Here is an 18,182-nt window from a genome sequence, read left to right as displayed (position 1 = left end):
CGCGGGTCAGCCACAGATCCCAAATCCCTGCTTTGTGCCAGTCCGGGGCCTCGAACACAAAGCCTGGGCCCTGACCCCATTTTCACTCAAGGCTGGCGCTCTACCATTTGACCCACAGCTGCACTTCCGGCTTTTTGCTCACCAAATGGTGATCAAATTCCCCCAGGCTTTTCCGCCCAGCTGGCCTCCAGGCCAGGCCTCCCGAGCCGAGCCTCCTAATCAGCGTGCATGGGGGCAGATGGGCGTCCCCAGCGCCTGGCTGTCTAGGTCAGGTAGCTTTTAGTGTGGTAGCACACGCCTGTAATCCCAGCTCCCGGGAGTTGGAAGCTGGTCCGGGCTGCGCCTGGACTGACATCCCGTCTAAAATAGAAGTGAGAAGCATGCCAGGAAGAACGGAGATGAAGTGTGTGGTTTTAAGGGCCGAGCAGCCGCAGCGCTTCTGAGAACAGCCATCATCTGTCTCCCGGGAATCCACAAGGCTCCATTCAGTTAGGGCCGGGAGGGCCTTTGAAATGGCCGGCTGCGGCTGCCTTGTCCGTGGTTGAGCTGGAACCCTGGGCCTGGGCGCCGTCCCTCTGCTCGCCCTGGCGCTCTCCCCCTTGAGCCACAGCGCCACTTCCAGCTTTCCTGGTGGTTCCTGGGAGATCAGAGTCTCCAGGACATTCCTGCCCGGGCTGGCCTTGAACCTCGATCCTCAGATCTCAGCCTCCTGACAGGCGGGAGCCAGGGGTGCCCAGCTGTGCTGTTTTTGTGTCTGGATTGGCCTGTGATCCTCTCGATCGCTGCCCTCTGTCAGTGTTTTATGCAATATATACTGGGGGGTGGGCGGGGGGCTCCTGCCTTAGCTGATCAACTGGAAATTTCCACCCAGGGCAGAGACAAAGCAGCAGTCACAGCCCTGGGCTCTGGTGGAGGGGGTGGTTAAGGTTTGTCTAGGGTGGGCGCCTGCTGGTGGCTGTGGCTGCTTGGCTGGAGATCAAACCCCGGGGAGGACCATGTTCACAGAGCGCGGGCGCCACCTGCTGTCCAGAGCAGGAAGCGCGTGCCAAGCTCAGAGCCCTCAGCCTCCTCCAGGGCCTGGGCTTGAACTCGGGTCCTAGGCACTGTCCCCGAGCTCTTCAGCTCCCGGCTCCATGTCTTATCTCCGATGAAACACACAGACACACACACACAGGCCAGGAGGGCTGGGCAGGTGGCTCAGTGGTAGAACACTCGCCTAGCATGCATGAAGCCCTGGGTTCGATTCCCCAGTACCAGACACAGAAAAGGCCAGAGATGGAGCTGTGGCTCAAGTGGTAGAGTCCTAGCCTTGAGCAAAAGCAGCTCAGGGACAGTGTCCCAGCCTGAGTTCAAGCCTCAGGATGGGCAAAGAAAGAAAAAAGGGGTATTTTAGTTCATACACTGATCAACAGGATTCTTTTCCCGTGGGCTGGAGGCGTGGCTCAGGTGGTAGAGCACCAGCTGAGTAAGAACTGTTTTTCTGACAAGTTTCAGCCTTGCTTAGGTGTCTTGGTTTCGTTGATCACTGGTTTTAAGTGTTCACGCTTTTCAAAGACCTAGCCAATCACAAGTGACGATGAGCCCAAGTCCTGACCAGTCAGAACCAGAACAGTGATGGCCAACCCCAGACCTGACCAATCACAAAGAGTGCAGCAGCAGCATGAACATTAAAACCTGTGCAGGTAACACCCTGTGTACTTAGTTGGCCATGGGTCTTGAACTCTGGGCCTGGGCGCTGTCCCTCAGCTCTTCAGCTCATGGCTGGTGCTCTACCACTTGAGCCACAGCGCCACTTCCAGTTTTCTGGTGGTTCATTGGAGATGAGTCTTATGGACTTTCCTGCCTGGGCTGGCTTTGAACCGGGATCCTCAGATCTCAGCTTCCTGAATGGCTAGGATTACAGGTGTGAGCCATCGGTGCCCTGCTGCGTACTACCTTTGTTATAACTCCACCTGGAGATAATTCTAGAACTTTTTTTTTTAAGCTAGGGACACAGCCAGGTGCTCAGTGGCTCACCCCTGTAATTGTGGCTACTCAGGAGGCTGAGTCGTGAGGATCATGATTCAAAGCCAGCCCAGGCAGAAAAGTCTGTGAGACTCATACTTCCAATGAGCCAGCAAAAAGTTGGAAGAGGTGTGGCTTAAGTGGCAGAGCGCCAGCCTTGAGCAAAATCAGCTCAGGGACAGTGTGAAGGTGGTAGAAGTAGGTTATTTGCATCTATGAAATAGAACCAGGCCTGGGAAGGTGGCTCAGTGGTAGAGCGCTTGCCTTACATGCATGAGGCCCTGGGTTCGATTCCTCAGTACCCCATAAGCAGAAAAACTCGATAATGGCGCTGTGGCTCAGTGGTTGAGCGCCAGCCTTGAGCTGAAGAGCTGAGGGACAGCGCCCAGGCCCAGAGTTCAGGCCCCATGACCAACAACAACAAAAAAATAGAACAAGGGGTCAGTTGGGCAGTGGCGGCTCACACCTATAATCCCAGCTACTCAGGAGGCTGAGATGAGGATCCTGGTTCAAAGCCAGCCAGGACAGGGAAGTCCATGACACGAGATTTATCTCCAATGAGCCAGCAAGAAGAAGTGGAACTGTGGCTCAAGTGGTAGAGCTCTACCCTTCAATTGAAAAAGCCAGCCAAAATGTAAGGTTCTGAGTTCAAATCCTGGTACTGGTGCTCTTTCTCTCTCTCACATACACTTTTTTGGCCAGTCCTGGGGCTTGAACTTTGGCTCAAGGCTGGCGCGCTACCACTTGAGCCACAGCACCACCTCTGGCTTTGTCTGTGTCTGTGGTGCTGAGGAATCGAACCCAGGGCTTCCTGCACGCGAGGTCACTAAGGCCACATTCCTAGTCTCCGCTTTCCACCTGTGTTTAGAAAATAACCAATCCAAGGATCCGGTTCAATCATTTCCTTATGCGTTTATTTGCTACTGAAAATGACACTAACGTCAAAAAAATCTGTATTTATTGTTCAAGCTCAAAACCTTTGAAAACCAGAAACTAAGTCAGGCATTGTTATGTGATTACCCAGTAGGGTGTCCGTGGTCTTCATGTGAGTATTCTATCTCTCCTAGACCTTAGCCAACAAAGTGGCGAGTGGCGTTCACCTAGAAAAAGATCCGACCCCGGGGACCACGCTAAAGAAAGAAGAAAACGTGGGATGGGAGGGAAAAATTGGGAGAGAGGGAAGGGGGGCATTGCCCCCCCCAAAAAGAAATCAACTCCCCTTTCTAACAGTAAGAATTGAAGAAAAAAACCAAAGGAGAACCAAAAAACCCCAATGACCCAGCAACTAGAAAACCCCGACCCAGTATACAAAAGATCTCCAAAATCCTCAGCTTATAAAAGGCGTGCTTTGTAGTTGGATCGGCGCCTCTGACCGTCCAGGCGGAGTGTGCCAATCCACGAGCGTGATTGACAGGTGTCAATCACCGCCCTAGCCCTCTTGGCCCTTCTCCCCATTCCCCGAAGGATCCTCGTCGTTAGCCAGACAGTAACTGCAGGTGCAGCGGAAGGGCCTTTCCTTCACCTGCAAGAAACGAGGGGACACAGTCACTGAGATCCGGCAGTGCAAAACGGAGCCAGCCTGAGGATTTGGGGCGCCAGCCTTGTGAAGGGCTGGGGGTGGACGCGCACGCCTGTAATCCCGGCCGCATGAGGGCTGAGGATGGAGGAGTGAGAGAGGCAGACCAGAGAAGCCAAAGTGGAGCTGTGGCTCAGGTGGCAGAGCACCAGCCCTGAGTGAAGAGCCCCAGGGCTGCCCGCTGAATGAATGAATGACTGAATGAATGATGCACGGGCTGGCCCGGGAACTCACCGGGGAGGACCGCCAGCTGGCCGGCGTCCTGCGCCTGCGCCGGGCGGCCGCGGCCTCCCGGGCACTCTGGCTCTGGGCCAGCAGGTCCAGCCGGCCGCCGCGGGCGGCGTTGTGCAGCTGGCTCTGGAGCACGAAGCTTCGGAACAAGGCGACCACGCTCCTGGAGAACTCCGTGAGAGGCCGGCGCGGGCAGGGCACCGCTGGAAGGCAAGGGGGGAAGCCATGCGTGGGAGGGGCCCCATCTCAAGTGGCCGGCCCACGCTCGTCGGGCCTGCCTGCAGCCTGCTCCACCACCGCAGATGCCAAGGAGGAGGCCTGAGAGGTGGCCGCTGTCTTCTCTCAAATAAGGGGGTGCCGAGGCGGACGCAAACCGCTCGTAAATGCCAATGAGACTCCTGGACTCTATGGATTTTTCTTTTGGCTGTCTGTCCTAGAACCTGAACTCTGGCCAGGCCCTGAGTTCAAGCCCGCGAGCTGGCATACATACCAAATGATGGGAATTGGGGAAGGGGTTCGGCTAAAGCATAGAGCACTGCGCAGCCAAGCCTGGCTTTAAAATAAAGAAACCTGGCACTGGAGCTCTTCCTTGTAATCTTAGGCTGAGATCTGGAGGCCTGGGTTGGTGGGGGGGGCCCCTCAGGCGGAAGCAACAACAAAATAAAGGTCAAAGAGTTAAGTATTAGCCAGGCTTCGTAGCGCCTGCCTGTAATCCCATCACAGACTTAAAGACTCGGGCGGGGGAGGGGAAACAAAGGAGGAGGCCACAATGCTCGATAATAAAAGTACCCATTACCTTGCTCTTTGTAATTGTAACCCCTATTTTCACAATTAAAAAAAAATTAAAGACTACAGCATGAAGGGTCTCAGGGAAACCTGCAAAGTAACCTCGCAGCGTGGACTGGACTTGGCAGGGTGGCTCACACCTGTAATCCCAGCTACTCAAGGAGGCTGCGCGCTGAGGATCCTGGCTCACAGCCCAGAAAGAACCTTATCTCCACAGAAAAACAAAACGCTAGCCAAATACGGACTGGAGACACGGTCCAAGCGGTAGAGCACCAGGCTAAGTGCAGTTCTGAGCTTCCTTGTCTGTGAATTGTGGACGGCTCAGCACTGATCAGACAAGGCTATGAAGCGGGTCGCGGGGAGTTTTGTCATTTCCTTTCTCCCAAACTGGCCTTGGATGTTGCATGTAGCACAGCAAACCTCATGCAATTCGCACCCTCTTCTTCTTTGCGGCCTTGGACCTCCACCGCCCTGAGCTGGGGAGGCTGGAGGGGCTCACCTGGTCCCTGAGGGGCATTGTCCTTGGGGGACATCGGAGAGATGGCCTGGTGGGAGGGTCCGGGCAGCGCTTCGGTGGGATCCTCCAGGAGCTGCTCGGGAGAAACAAGGAATTGGCTCCAAGATTCCTAGGAATATTACACACTCCAGAAAAAGCCTAAGTGCTGGAGCTCCAGCTAAGCCAAGCCATGGAAAGACTTGGGTTTGGGTTTTATTTTTCTGTATGTGGTTTGGTCAGTTGTGAGGCTCGAACTTGGGGCCTAGGCACTGTCCCTGAGCTTTTTATGCCCAAGGCTGTGAGCTCCACTTCCAGCTTTTCGGTAGAGTTCACTGGATCTGAGTCTCCAGGACTTTCCTGCCTGGCTGGCTTTGAACTGATCCTCACAATAGCAGCCTTGTGAGGAACAGGGATTACAGGCGTGCGATACCAGCATGGTTTAGCTCCTGCACGCCAGGGTTGGGCAGAGGCCAGGAGCACGTGCACACTTACTTACCCCTTGTATCTGCGAGTATCTGTTTTTGAGGATGGATCTCAAGTGTGCCAGCTTCTTCTTCTGCTCCAAGATCACTCTCCGGATGCCGGCCTTGGGAAAGGCGGGGTCGACCGGTGGTAAGAGCCTCAGGCCAGGGGCCTGGGGTGGAATTTCTGGCCTAGGAGAAGGGAAGCTGGTGCTGGGGTTCAGCGTCAAGCGTTGCAGGTCCGTGGCTAGGGCTTCAGAGGATTCTGGAAGAGAAGGAGAGGGATTTCTGCAAGGGGGAAATGGAGAACCACTTGCATCGATGCATCATCTCAAGTCTCTGGCCTACGCTCGTCAGGACTGTGTTTAGCCTGCCGAGCAGTGGCTGATGGGAAGGGTTCTTAGGAGTGGAGATCACTGGAAATCAGGATCAGTGACTGCCTTCAGTATGGGGAAATCAAGGCAGAAGCTGAGGCCTTTGTAAATGGCAATAAACTGCACTCTCTGCCTTTTTTTCCCCCCTGTTCACTGAAGAGATCTCACCCATGTTTTAGGTTGAATGAAGATTGCACAGCAGGCTGGGCTGTGGTGGCTCACGCCTGTAATCCTAGCTACTCAAGAGGCTGAGAGCTGAGGATCTGGGTTCAAGTCCAGCCTGGGCAGGAAAGAAAGTCCACGAGACTGTGATTTGCAGTAATTTTCGGAGGAAAAAGAAAAAAAAGCCAAGGGGGGAAAAAGATCAACTAATATGAACTGTCCTTGTTATGTGGAGAAAAAAAAGAAGCCGAGCGCGGTGGCGCCCACCTGTCATCCCAGCGACTCAGGAGGCTGAGGTCTGAGGATCGCGGTTCAAGGCCAGCCCGGGCAGGAAAGTCTGTGAGACTCTGATCTCCAGTGAATCATAGAAAAAGCTGGAAGTGGCGCTGTGGCTCAGGGAGGGGAGCGCCAGCCTTGAGCCAAGGCTCAGGGGCAGCGCCCAGGCCCAGCTCAGACTCCAAGGTCGAGGACAGAAAACAAAAGATAAAACAGCCTCCTCCTTCCCCCTCCCCCACACTGCTGCTGTGGAGTTCACCATCCCCCACTGCCCATCTTCCATCCTTAATGCCCCCCCAGGCGGTGAACCCCCTGATGCAATTCACCTGTTCCCCCTCTTTGTCTTCCCCTTTGGATCCCCCCCCCTAGTTTCTAGTCTGGATCCACTCACTCTCTAGGCCTCCTTATAACTGCGCTGCAAAGCACAGGCCCACATCCGGGCCTCCATGGACCCCGCCCCCCCCCCCGAAGGCCCAGACACCCCCAAGTCCATGGAGATGGGGGAGGGAAGGCCCAGACACCCCCAAGTCCATGGAGATGGGGGAGGGAAGGCCCAGACACCCCCAAGTCCATGGAGATGGGGGAGGGAAGGCCCAGACACCCCCAAGTCCATGGAGATGAGGGAGGGAAGACCTAGGATTCCCCCTTCCCCAAAACCCTGGAGATGAGGGAGGGAAAGCCCAGATCCCCGTCACACCCCCAGACCTGGAGAGGGGGAGAAGGATCCTAGACACCTCCAAGCCCTGGACGTGAAGGGAAGGCCTAGGCCCACCGCCTTCCCCAGGCCTGGAGATGAGAAGGCCGAGAACCCCCCTCCCCAAGTCCTGGGAATTGGGGGGGGAAGGCCTAGAAACTCCCCAAATCCATGTAGATGGGGAGAGGTCCAGCCCCCACCCCTGAAGCCCTGGAGATGGGGAGAAGGCCCAGACACCCCCCCAGGCCCAGACTCCCCCTCCCAGCCCTGGAGATGGGGGAGAAGGCCCAGAGCCCCCCACAAGGCCTGGAGATGGGGGAAAGGCCCAGACCCCCCCCAAGGCCTGGAGATGGGGGGAAGGCCCAGACCCCCCCCCAAGGCCTGGAGATGGGGGGAAGGCCCAGACCCCCCCCAAGGCCTGGAGATGGGGGAGAAGGCCCAGACCCCCCCCAAGGCCTGGAGATGGGGGAGAAGGCCCAGACCCCCCCCCAAGGCCTGGAGATGGGGGAGAAGGCCCAGACCCCCCCCAAGGCCTGGAGATGGGGGGAAGGCCCAGACCCCCCTCCAGGCCTAGAGATGGGGAGAAGGCCCAGATCCCCCCCAAAGGCCCAGATCGCCCCCCACGCCTGGAGATGGGGGAGAAGGCCCAGATCCCCCCCCCAAGGCCTGGAGATGGGGGAGAAGGCCCAGATCCCCCCCCAAGGCCTGGAGATGGGGAGAAGGCCCAGATCCCCCCCAAAGGCCCAGACCCCCCCCAAGGCCTGGAGATGGGGGAGAAGGCCCAGACCCCCCCCCCCCAAGGCCTGGAGATGGGGGGAAGGCCCAGATCCCCCTCAAAGGCCCAGATCCCCCCCCCAAGGCCTGGAGATGGGGGGAAGGCCCAGACCCCCCTCCAGGCCTAGAGATGGGGAGAAGGCCCAGATCCCCCCCAAAGGCCCAGATCCCCCCCACGCCTGGAGATGGGGGAGAAGGCCCAGATCCCCCCCCAAGGCCTGGAGATGGGGGAGAAGGCCCAGATCCCCCCCCGACCCCCTCCCCAGGCCCCCCGGCTCACCGGGCCCGCCCCGGGCCTCCTCCTCCTCCGCGTCCTCCTCGGCCTCGGCCATCAGGTCGGCGCCGGCGCTGGGGTCGAAGGCGTCCGCGGGGTCCATGGCGGCGACGCGGCTGCTCGGGCGAAGCTCGGGAAAAGTATGCAGTCCGGAAAAAGCCGGCCGCGCGCCTGGAAGCTTCGCCGGGGGGCGGGGCCGGGGCGGGGCCCGAGCGCGGGCTTCCGCCGGCCGCGGCGCCCCAGGCCGCCCGGCCCGGCTAATTTGAATACGAGACCTGGCCAATCAGAGCAGGGCCGCGGCAGGCGGGCGGTCAGCCTCATCCGGGGGATTTGAATGCTAATGAGGGGCGGCCGGGGGCGTGGCGAGGCGGCCGGGGGCGTGGCGAGGCGGCCGGGGACGAGAAGGCAGGGGGCGTGGCGAGACAGGGGGCGTGGCGAGGCGGCCGGGGGCGTGGCGAGGCGGCTGGGGGCGTGGCGAGGGGGCCGGGGACGAGATGGCAGGGGGCGTGGCGAGACAGGGGGCGTGGCGAGGCGGCCGGGGGCGTGGCGAGGCAGCCGGGGACGAGAAGGCAGGGGGCGTGGCGAGGCGGCTGGGGGCGTGGCGAGGCGGCCGGGGGCGTGGCGAGGAGGCCGGGGACGAGATGGCAGGGGGCGTGGCGAGGCCGGGGGGGGGGGGGCGAGGCGGCAGGGGGCGTGGCGAGGCGGCAGGGGGCGTGGCGAGGCGGCCGGGCCTGGGGCCTTGGCTCTACTTATTTGAATGAATGAATGAATCTTCTCTCTAATCAACAGGGGGGAAATGTGTCCCAGGCCCTCCCTCCCTCCAGGGGTCGTGTGGGGATTTGGTTGGTGGGGGATCTGGGGACCCCGTTCCACTCCCAGAACAGGATAGAGATTGGTGAGCTGAAATTTATCTTGGGAGAGAATAGAAAACAACAACAAAACCCAGCTTTTTCTTCACTGACTGAAAAGGTCAACACACAGATCTGCAGATCTAGTTCCTCCCAAGGAAGAATAGAAAACAACTGGCGCTGGCCTTCCCAGCTACTCCTTCAGGAGGCTGAGATCTGAGCATTGCAGGTTCGAAGCCAGCCTGGGCAGGAAAGTCTGCGAGACTCTGATCGTCACTGAACTATCAGAAAACCAGAAGTGCTGCTGTGGCTCAGGTGGTAGAGCACCTTGAGCACCAAGAGGCAGATGAGTCCCTAAGACTTTTCTCTCTGATGAACTAGCCAAAAACCCTCAGTGGAGGCGTGGCTCAAGTGGTAGAGTGCCACCCATGAGCACATTTGTTTTTAATTTAAAGCTGGCCAGCCACGGGTGGATCTCGCCTGTCATCCCAGATCCTCACAAGGCTGAGATCTGAGGATCAAGGTTTCCCCAGGCCAGAGACTCCTGGACTCTGATCTCCAGAAGTGGGGATGTGATTCAAGTGGTAGAGCACCCAGCCTGAGCAATAAAGCTCAGGGACAATACTCAGGTCCTGAGTTCAAGCCCCAAGACCGGCAGACACAGACACACACAAACATAAGGCTGAGTTCGAATCCCATTGGTGATCTACAAGATGGAGCAGGTAAACACCCAGAAAAACAAACATGGTTTTATTATTTTCCAAGAAATCAATTTTAATAAGGCCCTTCTATATACATGTGCTACTGATCATTACACATCAAAATCTGTTTTTATTACAGCTCAAAGATTTGTCATTTCTAATTATTACCCAATGCCAAATACTCTACTGCATCTTACAGACTTTAAGCTTGTAAAATAGAAAACTAGAAAAAAATCCATTATTGCTTCTTTAGGTCCAAAGAGAAAATGGAATCGATCATTGATACATATAAAAACAGGTTTTTGGTGTTTTTTTTTTTTTGTGCAAATTACTGCCATTGAGGCAGATGGCAAAATCCACCAGCCAAGAAAAGAAAAGGCAAAGCTGGGAAGAGCCAACAGCTCCTGCCTGTAATCCCAGCTACTCAGGAGGCTGAGATCTGAGGATCACCGTTCAAGGCCAGCCTGAGGGAAGAAAACTACTCAAAAAAACCAGAGGTGGAGCTGTGGTTTAAGAGGTAAAATACCAGCACTGAGTATAAAAAGTTAATGGACAGTGCTCAGGGCCTGAGTTCAAGCCTCAGAAATAGCATGTGTGTGCACACGCATGCAAACACACACACACACAAAGGAAAAATTAAATTACTGAATCACCTAATATACAGAATATTCAAAATTCCGGTCAGTGGATGGTAGCATTCAATAACTTCATGCACAGGCCGTATGTATTTAATTATCTCAGCACATAATTGACCCCCTAGTAGTTGACCTCTTCCCCATAATCCATCCCTATTCTAGCATTTTCCGAAGGGTCCCAGTTATAGGTCAAGCAGAAGGAACAGGGACATCTGAATGTTTTATCTTCATTCTGAAAGAAATAGAAGAAATAGAACAGAATGAATTGAGTGTGATACAGGACTCCTCCCCCAAAATCTCTGTAATCTCCATGTTTATAGTAAACTAGCCGCTTGAGCGGCTGGGCGTGGTAGTGCACGCCTATAATCCCAGCGAAAACCTGAGGATCTGAAGTACGTGGCCAGAGACCAAAACCCTTTCTTAAAATCAGGGACAGCACCTAGGCCCAGAGTTCAAGCCCACATGATCAACCAAAAAAAATCAGGGTTGTTGGTGTGTGGCTCAAGTGGTGGAGCACCAGCAACTAGGAAAACACAAGGTCCTGAGTTCAAATCCACCCCCACCCTCCCCATAGATGGAGGACAGAAAACCCCATTTACCTGGGTAGCTGGAAGTCCTTGTCCAGTTCCTTTATTAAGCTTAAGAAAAAAACAAGAAAACATTCAGAATTCAATCGGATCAGAGCCACTCCATACACTAGATGTGTGGACAGACACCTAGATCATGTCATTCCGACCGGGTGCCGTAGCGTACGCCTGCCATCCCAGCTACTCCGGAGGCTAAGATCTGAGGATCGGGGTTCAAAGCCAGCCTGCGGGGGGGGGGGGGGGAGGAGCAGGGCAGGCAGGAAAGTCGATGAGACTCTTATTTCCAGTGAACCAGCAAAAAGCTGGAAGTGGGGCCCTGGCTCACGTGGTAGAGCACCAGCCTTGAGCAAAGCTGATCAGGGACAAGGTCCAGGCCCTGGGAGACTGTGTCTCTCTCTCTCATGGTATTAATGAAGGAATGAGTGGGTACATGAATGCATGATGTTGCACGCTTGCTTGCACACTTACGCGTCTCGTGCGGGGGTAGGAGTCCTGCAGGACGGATCTCAGGCCTTCCAGCCTGGCCCTGCGCTGAGACAGCCTTCTCCGGGGCCTGGCCCGTGGTGACAGCCTCTCCCTCCTGGTGCTGGGGGCCTGGGCTGGGGCTTCGGGCCCCGAGGTCAGGGTCAGCCTTTGAAGCCGTCTTACCAAGGACTGCGAGGACTCGGGGAGGGCCTGAGAGGCCTCTGCCAGGGACAGGGAGAGAAGCATTAGGGTTGGGATGCCATCTCTAGTCTCTGGCCCACACTCGTCACGCCTGCCTTTAGCCTACAGATCTGGGAAGGTTTCCTGGGGGGTTAGAGGTCACTGGAAAAAGTGTAAAGTCTTTCCTCCACCCCAGAAACGGATGCTGAACCCCGAAATCCCAGCATGTCTCCCCCCCTCCCTCTTCCTTGGGATGCAGCCACACCCCAGACCCTCCTCTGGCTTCTCAAGGAAAGCAGCAGAATCGGTGGCAAAATTGAGGGCGGCCTCTGCACCCCCAAAGCCCTGGAGATTCGGGGGGGACACTGCGTGGCTCACCTGTCCCACTCGGGGAGCGCTCTTCCTCGGCCAGGGAGCTCGGGGTTTCCTCGTGGGGTGCATCTGAGGGCTCCATGAGCAGGTTGATGAATCCAAACACAGCCAGGGGAAAATTACGCACCCCTGAAAAAGCCAACGCGAAGAGCCCAGCAGGCTCAACAGACCTGTGGCTGGCGTGGTCTTTCCTATTTAAACCACCGCTGAGCCCATTTCCCAGGCTCTGCTCATTCTCAGGATGACAGGATTAAAACCCAAGCCACCTGGCAGCCCGAGAAAGGGTGTGGACTCTTCTGGAAGGTTGCTTTTACTCCCTAGTAGAAGAATCCTCCCTAAATGAAAGGCCCAGGAAAATACATTTCTCTCCGCCCCCCTCCCTCCCTCTCCCCCTCCCTCCTTTTTCATCTGAAATTTCCTTTGGGCTCCTTTTCTACTTTCTACCCGGGTGCTAGGCGGCTCCCATTTGTGATTGGATTCTTCTCTGCCGTGAAGGCCCCGCCCCAGCTGTCAATCAACTGTGGGGTGGGGAGGGGTGGGGGGGTGAGGGAAAGGGGGTGGGGCCCGGGTGCAGGCTGGGGGCTCACATCTGCCATCCCCAGCTGCTCAGGAGGTGGAGATCTGTCCTCAGATCTCAGGTTCGAAACCAGCCCAGGGCAGGAAGTCTGGGAGACATTTCTCTCTAATTGCCAGTCCTGGGGCTTGAACTCAGGGCCTGGGCGCTGTCCCTGAGCTTCTTTGGATCCAGGCTGGCGCTCTACCCCTGAGCCACCGGCCCAGACTTGAGATGAATCTTTAAAAAGCCAATTTGACTGTTGTTAAGGTTCAAACACAAGTCAAAACCAATGAAGGGGGTTGGAGGCCTGGCTCAGATGGTAGAGCGCCCACATAGGATGGAGTCCCAGTGCGAGACTAAAAACTCAAACTGAAAATGTAACGAAACAGGAAAAGGGAAATGGTTGCTCTGGGGGGAGGAGGGAGGAGGAAATCTCGAATCAAAACTCCCGCCTGGGGTGGGAGGTCTGGCTCAGGCGGTGGAGCACCAGCTAAAGACTGAGATAAGAGTTTCAGAAGCTGCGCTTCGGGTGGTTCACGCCCATAATCGTAGCTTCTCAGGTTCAAAGCCAGCTGGGGCAGGAAAGTCCGTGAGACTCTGATCTCCAGTGAACCACTCAAAAACCAGAGGTGACAGGGTGGTTCACGTGGTAGAGCGTCAGCCTTGAGCAAAAGAGCTCAGGGACAGCGCCCAGGCCCTGAGTTCAAGCCCTAGGCCCAACAAAACCAACAACAAGAGTCCCAGGGGCTTTCTGGCCCAAACTGGCCTCTAACTTGGATCCTCTAGATCTCAGCCTCCTGAGTAGAAAGGGGGGGACTTTTATTTTAGAAAGGGGGTGGTGGGGAAGAAAGGTATCCGGAGCCTTCTATGCCCTGGGAACATGGATTTGTCTGGAGGAGTTTTATAAGAGCTAAACTCATTAGAGGTGGAGGAAGGGCTGAGGGCCCCCCTCCCTGCCCTGGGGGCTTCAATTGGGTAAACAGAGGCACAGAGCTTCTAAAGATTGAAACCAGAGACCCAGCCCAGGATGCAGGGGGGTGGGCTGGGGTTTGGGGGGGACATAGGGTCGGGTCCTGGTGTCATGGTGGTGTTTAGCTCTCCTGAGACAGAAAACAAGATGGAGGGAGGAAGTTACAAGCTTCCTCCTAGGGCTAGCTGAAATGACTAAAATATTAATGAACCCTTCATGCCCAGACCCAAGGCTCCGAAACTGCAGAGAGAGGCTGGCTCCCTTATTTTATTTTTTGCCAGTCCTGGGGCTTGAACTCGGGGCCTGGGCGCTGTCCCTGAGCTGCTTTGGCTCCAGCCTGGTGCTCTACCACGTGAGCCACAGCGCCACTTCCGGCTCTTTCTGCGTGTGTGGTGCTGAGGAATCGAACCCGGGGCTTCATGCATGCGAGGCGAGCGCTCTACCACTGAGCCACCCACCCTCCCAGCCCGTCCTCTGCGATTCTTTCCAGTTATATTCTGGGCACTGTTGTTCTTTGGTGTGGAAGTTGGTTTGCTGGGCAGGCTGGAGGCATGGAGTTGGGGGGGGGAGATAAAGGAGATTAGGGTGGGGTTTGAACTTGGGGAGCACCAAGCCCAGTCTGGGTGCTAGCACCTGCTGCATTTGAATTCTAAAGGGAAAAACATAAAGGAAGAGGCCGCTAGGGGGCGCTGGAGGCCTGAAAGCCTGGCTCTCTCAGGAGGCCGACATTGGAGGATCACAGTTTGAACCCAGCCTGAGCAGGAACGTCTATGAGACCCCCCAATCGCTCCTTAACACCAAAAAGCCGGAAGCGGAGCTGTGGCTCACATGGTCAAGGGCCAGCCATGAGCCAAAGGCCCAGAGACAAAGCCCAGGCTCTGAGTTCAAGACCCAGGATTGGTCCTTGAACTCAGGGCCTAAGTTTTGTCCCTGAACTTTTTCTGCCCAAGGCTGGCGCTCTACCACTTGAACCACAGCGCCACTTCTCGTGACCAGATGCCTCACCCTGCAATTTCAAGAAAAGCACTTTCTCCAGTGTTTGGGTCTAGACAAGATACCACCTTTCCCTGATCCTCCAGCTGGGCCTGCCTTCCTGGAGAAAACCGTCTGGGACGGGGACACTGCGGGGCGCACAGGGGCCTCCCAGGACCTCTGCCACGCAAGGGGGCTTGGGGGTCCCCTGGAACACTCTTTGACTTCTGCCGGACCAAAGAAAGGCACATGGCCTGGGGCAGGGCACCGTGGCTCACGCCTGTAATCCCAGCTAGTCGGGAGGCTGAGATCTGAGGATCGTGGTTGGAGGCCAGCCTGGACGGGAGAAGTTGGGGAGGCTCTTTTCTCCAAGGAAACTCTCTCTCTCTCCAGATGTTTATACCAAAGTTTAGAGGAAATTCAAGCTGGGATTTGGAATTAAGGGGTCTTGAACTCAGTGCCTGGGTGCTGTCCCTCAGCTCTTCAGCTCAAGGCCAGCGCTCTACCATTTGAGCCACAGCGCTACTTCTGGTTTTCTGGTGGTTCATGGGAGACCAGAGTCTCCTGGACTTTCCTGCCCAGGCTGGCTTTGAACCAGGATCCTCAGATCTCAGTCTCCTGAGTAGCTAGGATGACAGGGGGGAGCCACTGGTACCCCAGATCTTGTATGGATAATTTTGTCTGATTGTAATGAAGCCATAGTTATCCAATGTTAAAAAAAATGGGCGGCTGGGCAGGTGGCTCAGTGGTAGAGTGCTCACCTAGCATGCATGAAGCCCTGGGTTCGATTCCCCAGTACCACAGACACAGAAAAAGCCAGAAGTGGTGCTGTGGCTCAAGTGGTAGAGCACCAGCCTGGAGCCAGAGAAGCTCAGGGACAGCGCCCAGGCCCTGAGTTCGAGTTCCAGGACTGGCAAAAAAAAGAAAAGAAAAGAAAAAAAGAGGCCTGGTACTGGTAATCCCAGCTACTCAGGAAGCTGAGACCCGAGGATCACAGTTCGAAGCCAGCCTGGGCGGGCAAGTTCCCCTGAGACTCGTGTCTCCAATGAACCACTCAAAACCCAGAAGTTGCTGGGCACCGGTGGCTCCCGCCTGTCATCCCAGCGACTCAGGAGGCTGAGATCGGAGGATCGTGTTTCAAACCCAGCCTGGGCAGGAAAGTCTGTGAGACTCTGATCTCCAATCAACCACCAGAAAACCAGAAGTGGCGCTGTGGCTCAAGGGGTAGAGCTCCAGTCTTGAGCTGAGGAGCTGAGGGACAGCGCCCCGGCCCTGAGTTCAAGCCCCAGCCCTGGCAAAATCACTAAACCAAAACAACAAAACATAGACCTTCCCTATGAGCCGGCATAGCACGTGTGGGCTTCTACCCTGACCATCCCGAGCCGGGATGTGACACAGACATCTGCCAGCTTGTCCTTCTCCATTTTGGCTTGCCAGCCTCCATTTTCGATCCTCACCCCTTTCCCTGAAACTCCGCTGGTCAGCTCAGGCCTAGCTACAAGGGTTAACCCGCATGGGCCTCGATACTCCACCTATCTCTGGCCTCCAGCTGCACCCACAAAATGCTGCGTGGCCTGACCTGATTGCAGCTGCTGATATGTCCCACCTGCAACCAGAGCGCTCCCCGCCCCCCCAAACCCCTGTTCCTGTGGTCCCCACATGGAGGTGAGCATTACTATCTTCCTGTCAATGTAGAAACTGTTCACTGAGGGACCTTGACTTCGATGGCAGAATAAGAATTTCTGGAAGCCGGGCGCTGTAGCTCCCTCCTGTCACCCCAGCGACTCAGGAGGCTGAGATCCTGAGGATCGAGGTTCACAGCCAGCCCAGGCCAGGAAAGTCTGTGAGACTCTGATCTCCAGTGAACCACCAGAAAACAGATGAGTGTGCAGGGCCTGGGCGCTGTCCCTGAGCTCTTTGTGCTCAAGGCTGGCGCTCTACCCCTTGAGCCACAGCGCCACTTCCGGCTTTTTCTGTGTACGTGGCACTGAGGATTCGAACCCAGGGCTTCATGCATGCGAGGCGAGCGCTCTACCACTGAGCCACCTGCCCAGCCCCTAAATACTGTATTTCGGACTTGCTTTTAACCACGTTCCATTCCCTCAAGTTATCCCGCCTTACTTCCCTACCCACAGACAGACCCCTGCAAGGACAGACAGACAAGATAGAGAAAGAGCTCAGAGACTCTCCCGCAGATGGATCCAAAAAATACGGTATCTGTAAAGCCAGAAGTGGAGGTGTGGTTCAAGTGGTAGAGCACCAGCCTTGAGTAAAGAGAATTCAGAGATGGCGCCCAGGCCCTGGCAGAATAAAATACAATGAAATAGAGATAAAAGAATACACATAATTAAAAAAACAATTCATGCTGTTTGACTGATGGGCGCTTTGGTGACAATTCAGTATGGAAAGATGATTATTTTTCTGTCGGATTAAAAATAATACAATGATAAAAGATTTCCCCGCCTTATCCTTCCGTCTTTCATTGGTTCCTTGGCTCACGGTCCTTCCTGTCTGGGTTGGTTTTGAACTAGGATCCTCTGATCACAGATTCCTGAGTAGCTGGGATTACAGGCGGGCACCACGGGGCTCGGCTAACCTTAACTTTGAATAGACAGGTGTGGTGAAGCACTTCACCTGAGCCTCTACGGGCCCTCGGTCTGCCTATTTATTATCTGACTCAGAGACCAAAGTCCTCAGTTTCTATCTTAGAGAAACTCCCTTATCCAATAGGGCTTGGGAATGAAAATTAAAACCTCAGCATGGCCACAGGAAGAGGAGAAGAATAAAATATCCTGACCAGAAAACAGGAAACTTTACTAGAGAAACTCATTGATCTTCTTCCTCTTTTCTCTGCATTAAAAAAAAAAAAAATGGCCAGGAGCCAGAGGCTGGTAGTTTACGCCTAGAATCCCAGCTACTTGGGAGGCTGAGATCTGAGGATCGTGGTTCAAGGCCAGCCTGGGCAGGAAAGTCTGTGAGACTCTGATCTCCAATGACCAAGTCAAAAAACCACAAGTGGTGCTGTGGCTCACAGGGTGGAGCGCCAGCCTTGAGCACAAAGAGGCTCAGGGACAGCGCCCAGGCCCTGAGTTCAAGTCCCAACGACGGACAACAGCAAGGAGAAAAAAAGCGAAGTAGAGTTGTGGCTTAAGTGGTAGAGCAAGAAGAATCCAAGTGAGAGTTCAAAGCCTGAGCTCAAGTCTCAACACCAGCACCGCCCCCCCCACAGAGTGATTGTGTATTTCCCCATTGCAAAATTGCCTTTTGTTTCCTGATTCTTGCATCAAATTCAAGTTGCACATCCTCTAAGTTTGTTTCTTTTTCTAGAACAAGGCCGGGACCTCTTCCTCCTCCTCCTCCTCCTCCTCCTCCTCCTCCTCCTCCTCTTCTCCTTCTTCTCTTTCTTCTCCTTCTTCTTCTTCTCCTCCTCCTCCTCCTCCTCCTCTTCTTCTCCTTCTTCTTCTTCTCCTTCTTCTTCTTCTTCTTCTTCTTCTTCTTCTTCTTCTTCTTCTTCTTCTTCTTCTTCTTCTTCTTCTTCTTCTTCTTCTTCTCCTTCTTCTTCTTCTTCTCCTCCTCTTCCTCCTCCTCCTCCTCCTCCTCTTCCTCCTCCTCCTCCTCTTCTTCTCCTTCTTCTTCTTCTTCTTCTTCTCTTCCTCCTCCTCCTCTTCCTTCTCCTCCTCCCCCTCCTCCTCCTCCTCCCCCTTCCCCTGCTCCTCCTCCTCCTCTTCCTCCTCCTCCTCCTCCTTCTCCTCCTCCTCCTCCTCCTCTTCTTCTCCTTCTTCTTCTTC

At 55.4% G+C, this 18,182-nt stretch overlaps 1 protein-coding gene across 1 annotated transcript; it reads right to left on the bottom strand.

Annotated features, from left to right (window-relative positions):
- Nucleotides 1-2,901: 2,901 nt before the first annotated feature.
- On the bottom strand, nucleotides 2,902-8,345 carry LOC138803642 (uncharacterized). The gene is made up of 5 exons (XM_069987688.1): nucleotides 8,115-8,345; nucleotides 5,590-5,819; nucleotides 5,097-5,187; nucleotides 3,815-4,014; nucleotides 2,902-3,526 (listed from the first exon to the last, which is right to left on the bottom strand). The coding sequence occupies exons 1-5, from the start codon at nucleotides 8,209-8,211 to the stop codon at nucleotides 3,434-3,436; spliced, it is 711 nt and encodes a 236-aa protein (XP_069843789.1). The 5' UTR covers nucleotides 8,212-8,345; the 3' UTR covers nucleotides 2,902-3,433.
- Nucleotides 8,346-18,182: the final 9,837 nt, after the last annotated feature.

The sequence above is a fragment of the Dipodomys merriami genome, unplaced genomic scaffold, assembly GCF_024711535.1.
Source record: "Dipodomys merriami isolate MVZ:Mamm:240054 unplaced genomic scaffold, mDipMer1.0.p SCAF_345, whole genome shotgun sequence".
NCBI lineage: Eukaryota > Metazoa > Chordata > Mammalia > Rodentia > Heteromyidae > Dipodomys > Dipodomys merriami.
The sequence above is the reverse complement of the archived record's forward strand: the minus strand, read 5'-3'. Positions and strand labels throughout refer to the sequence as shown.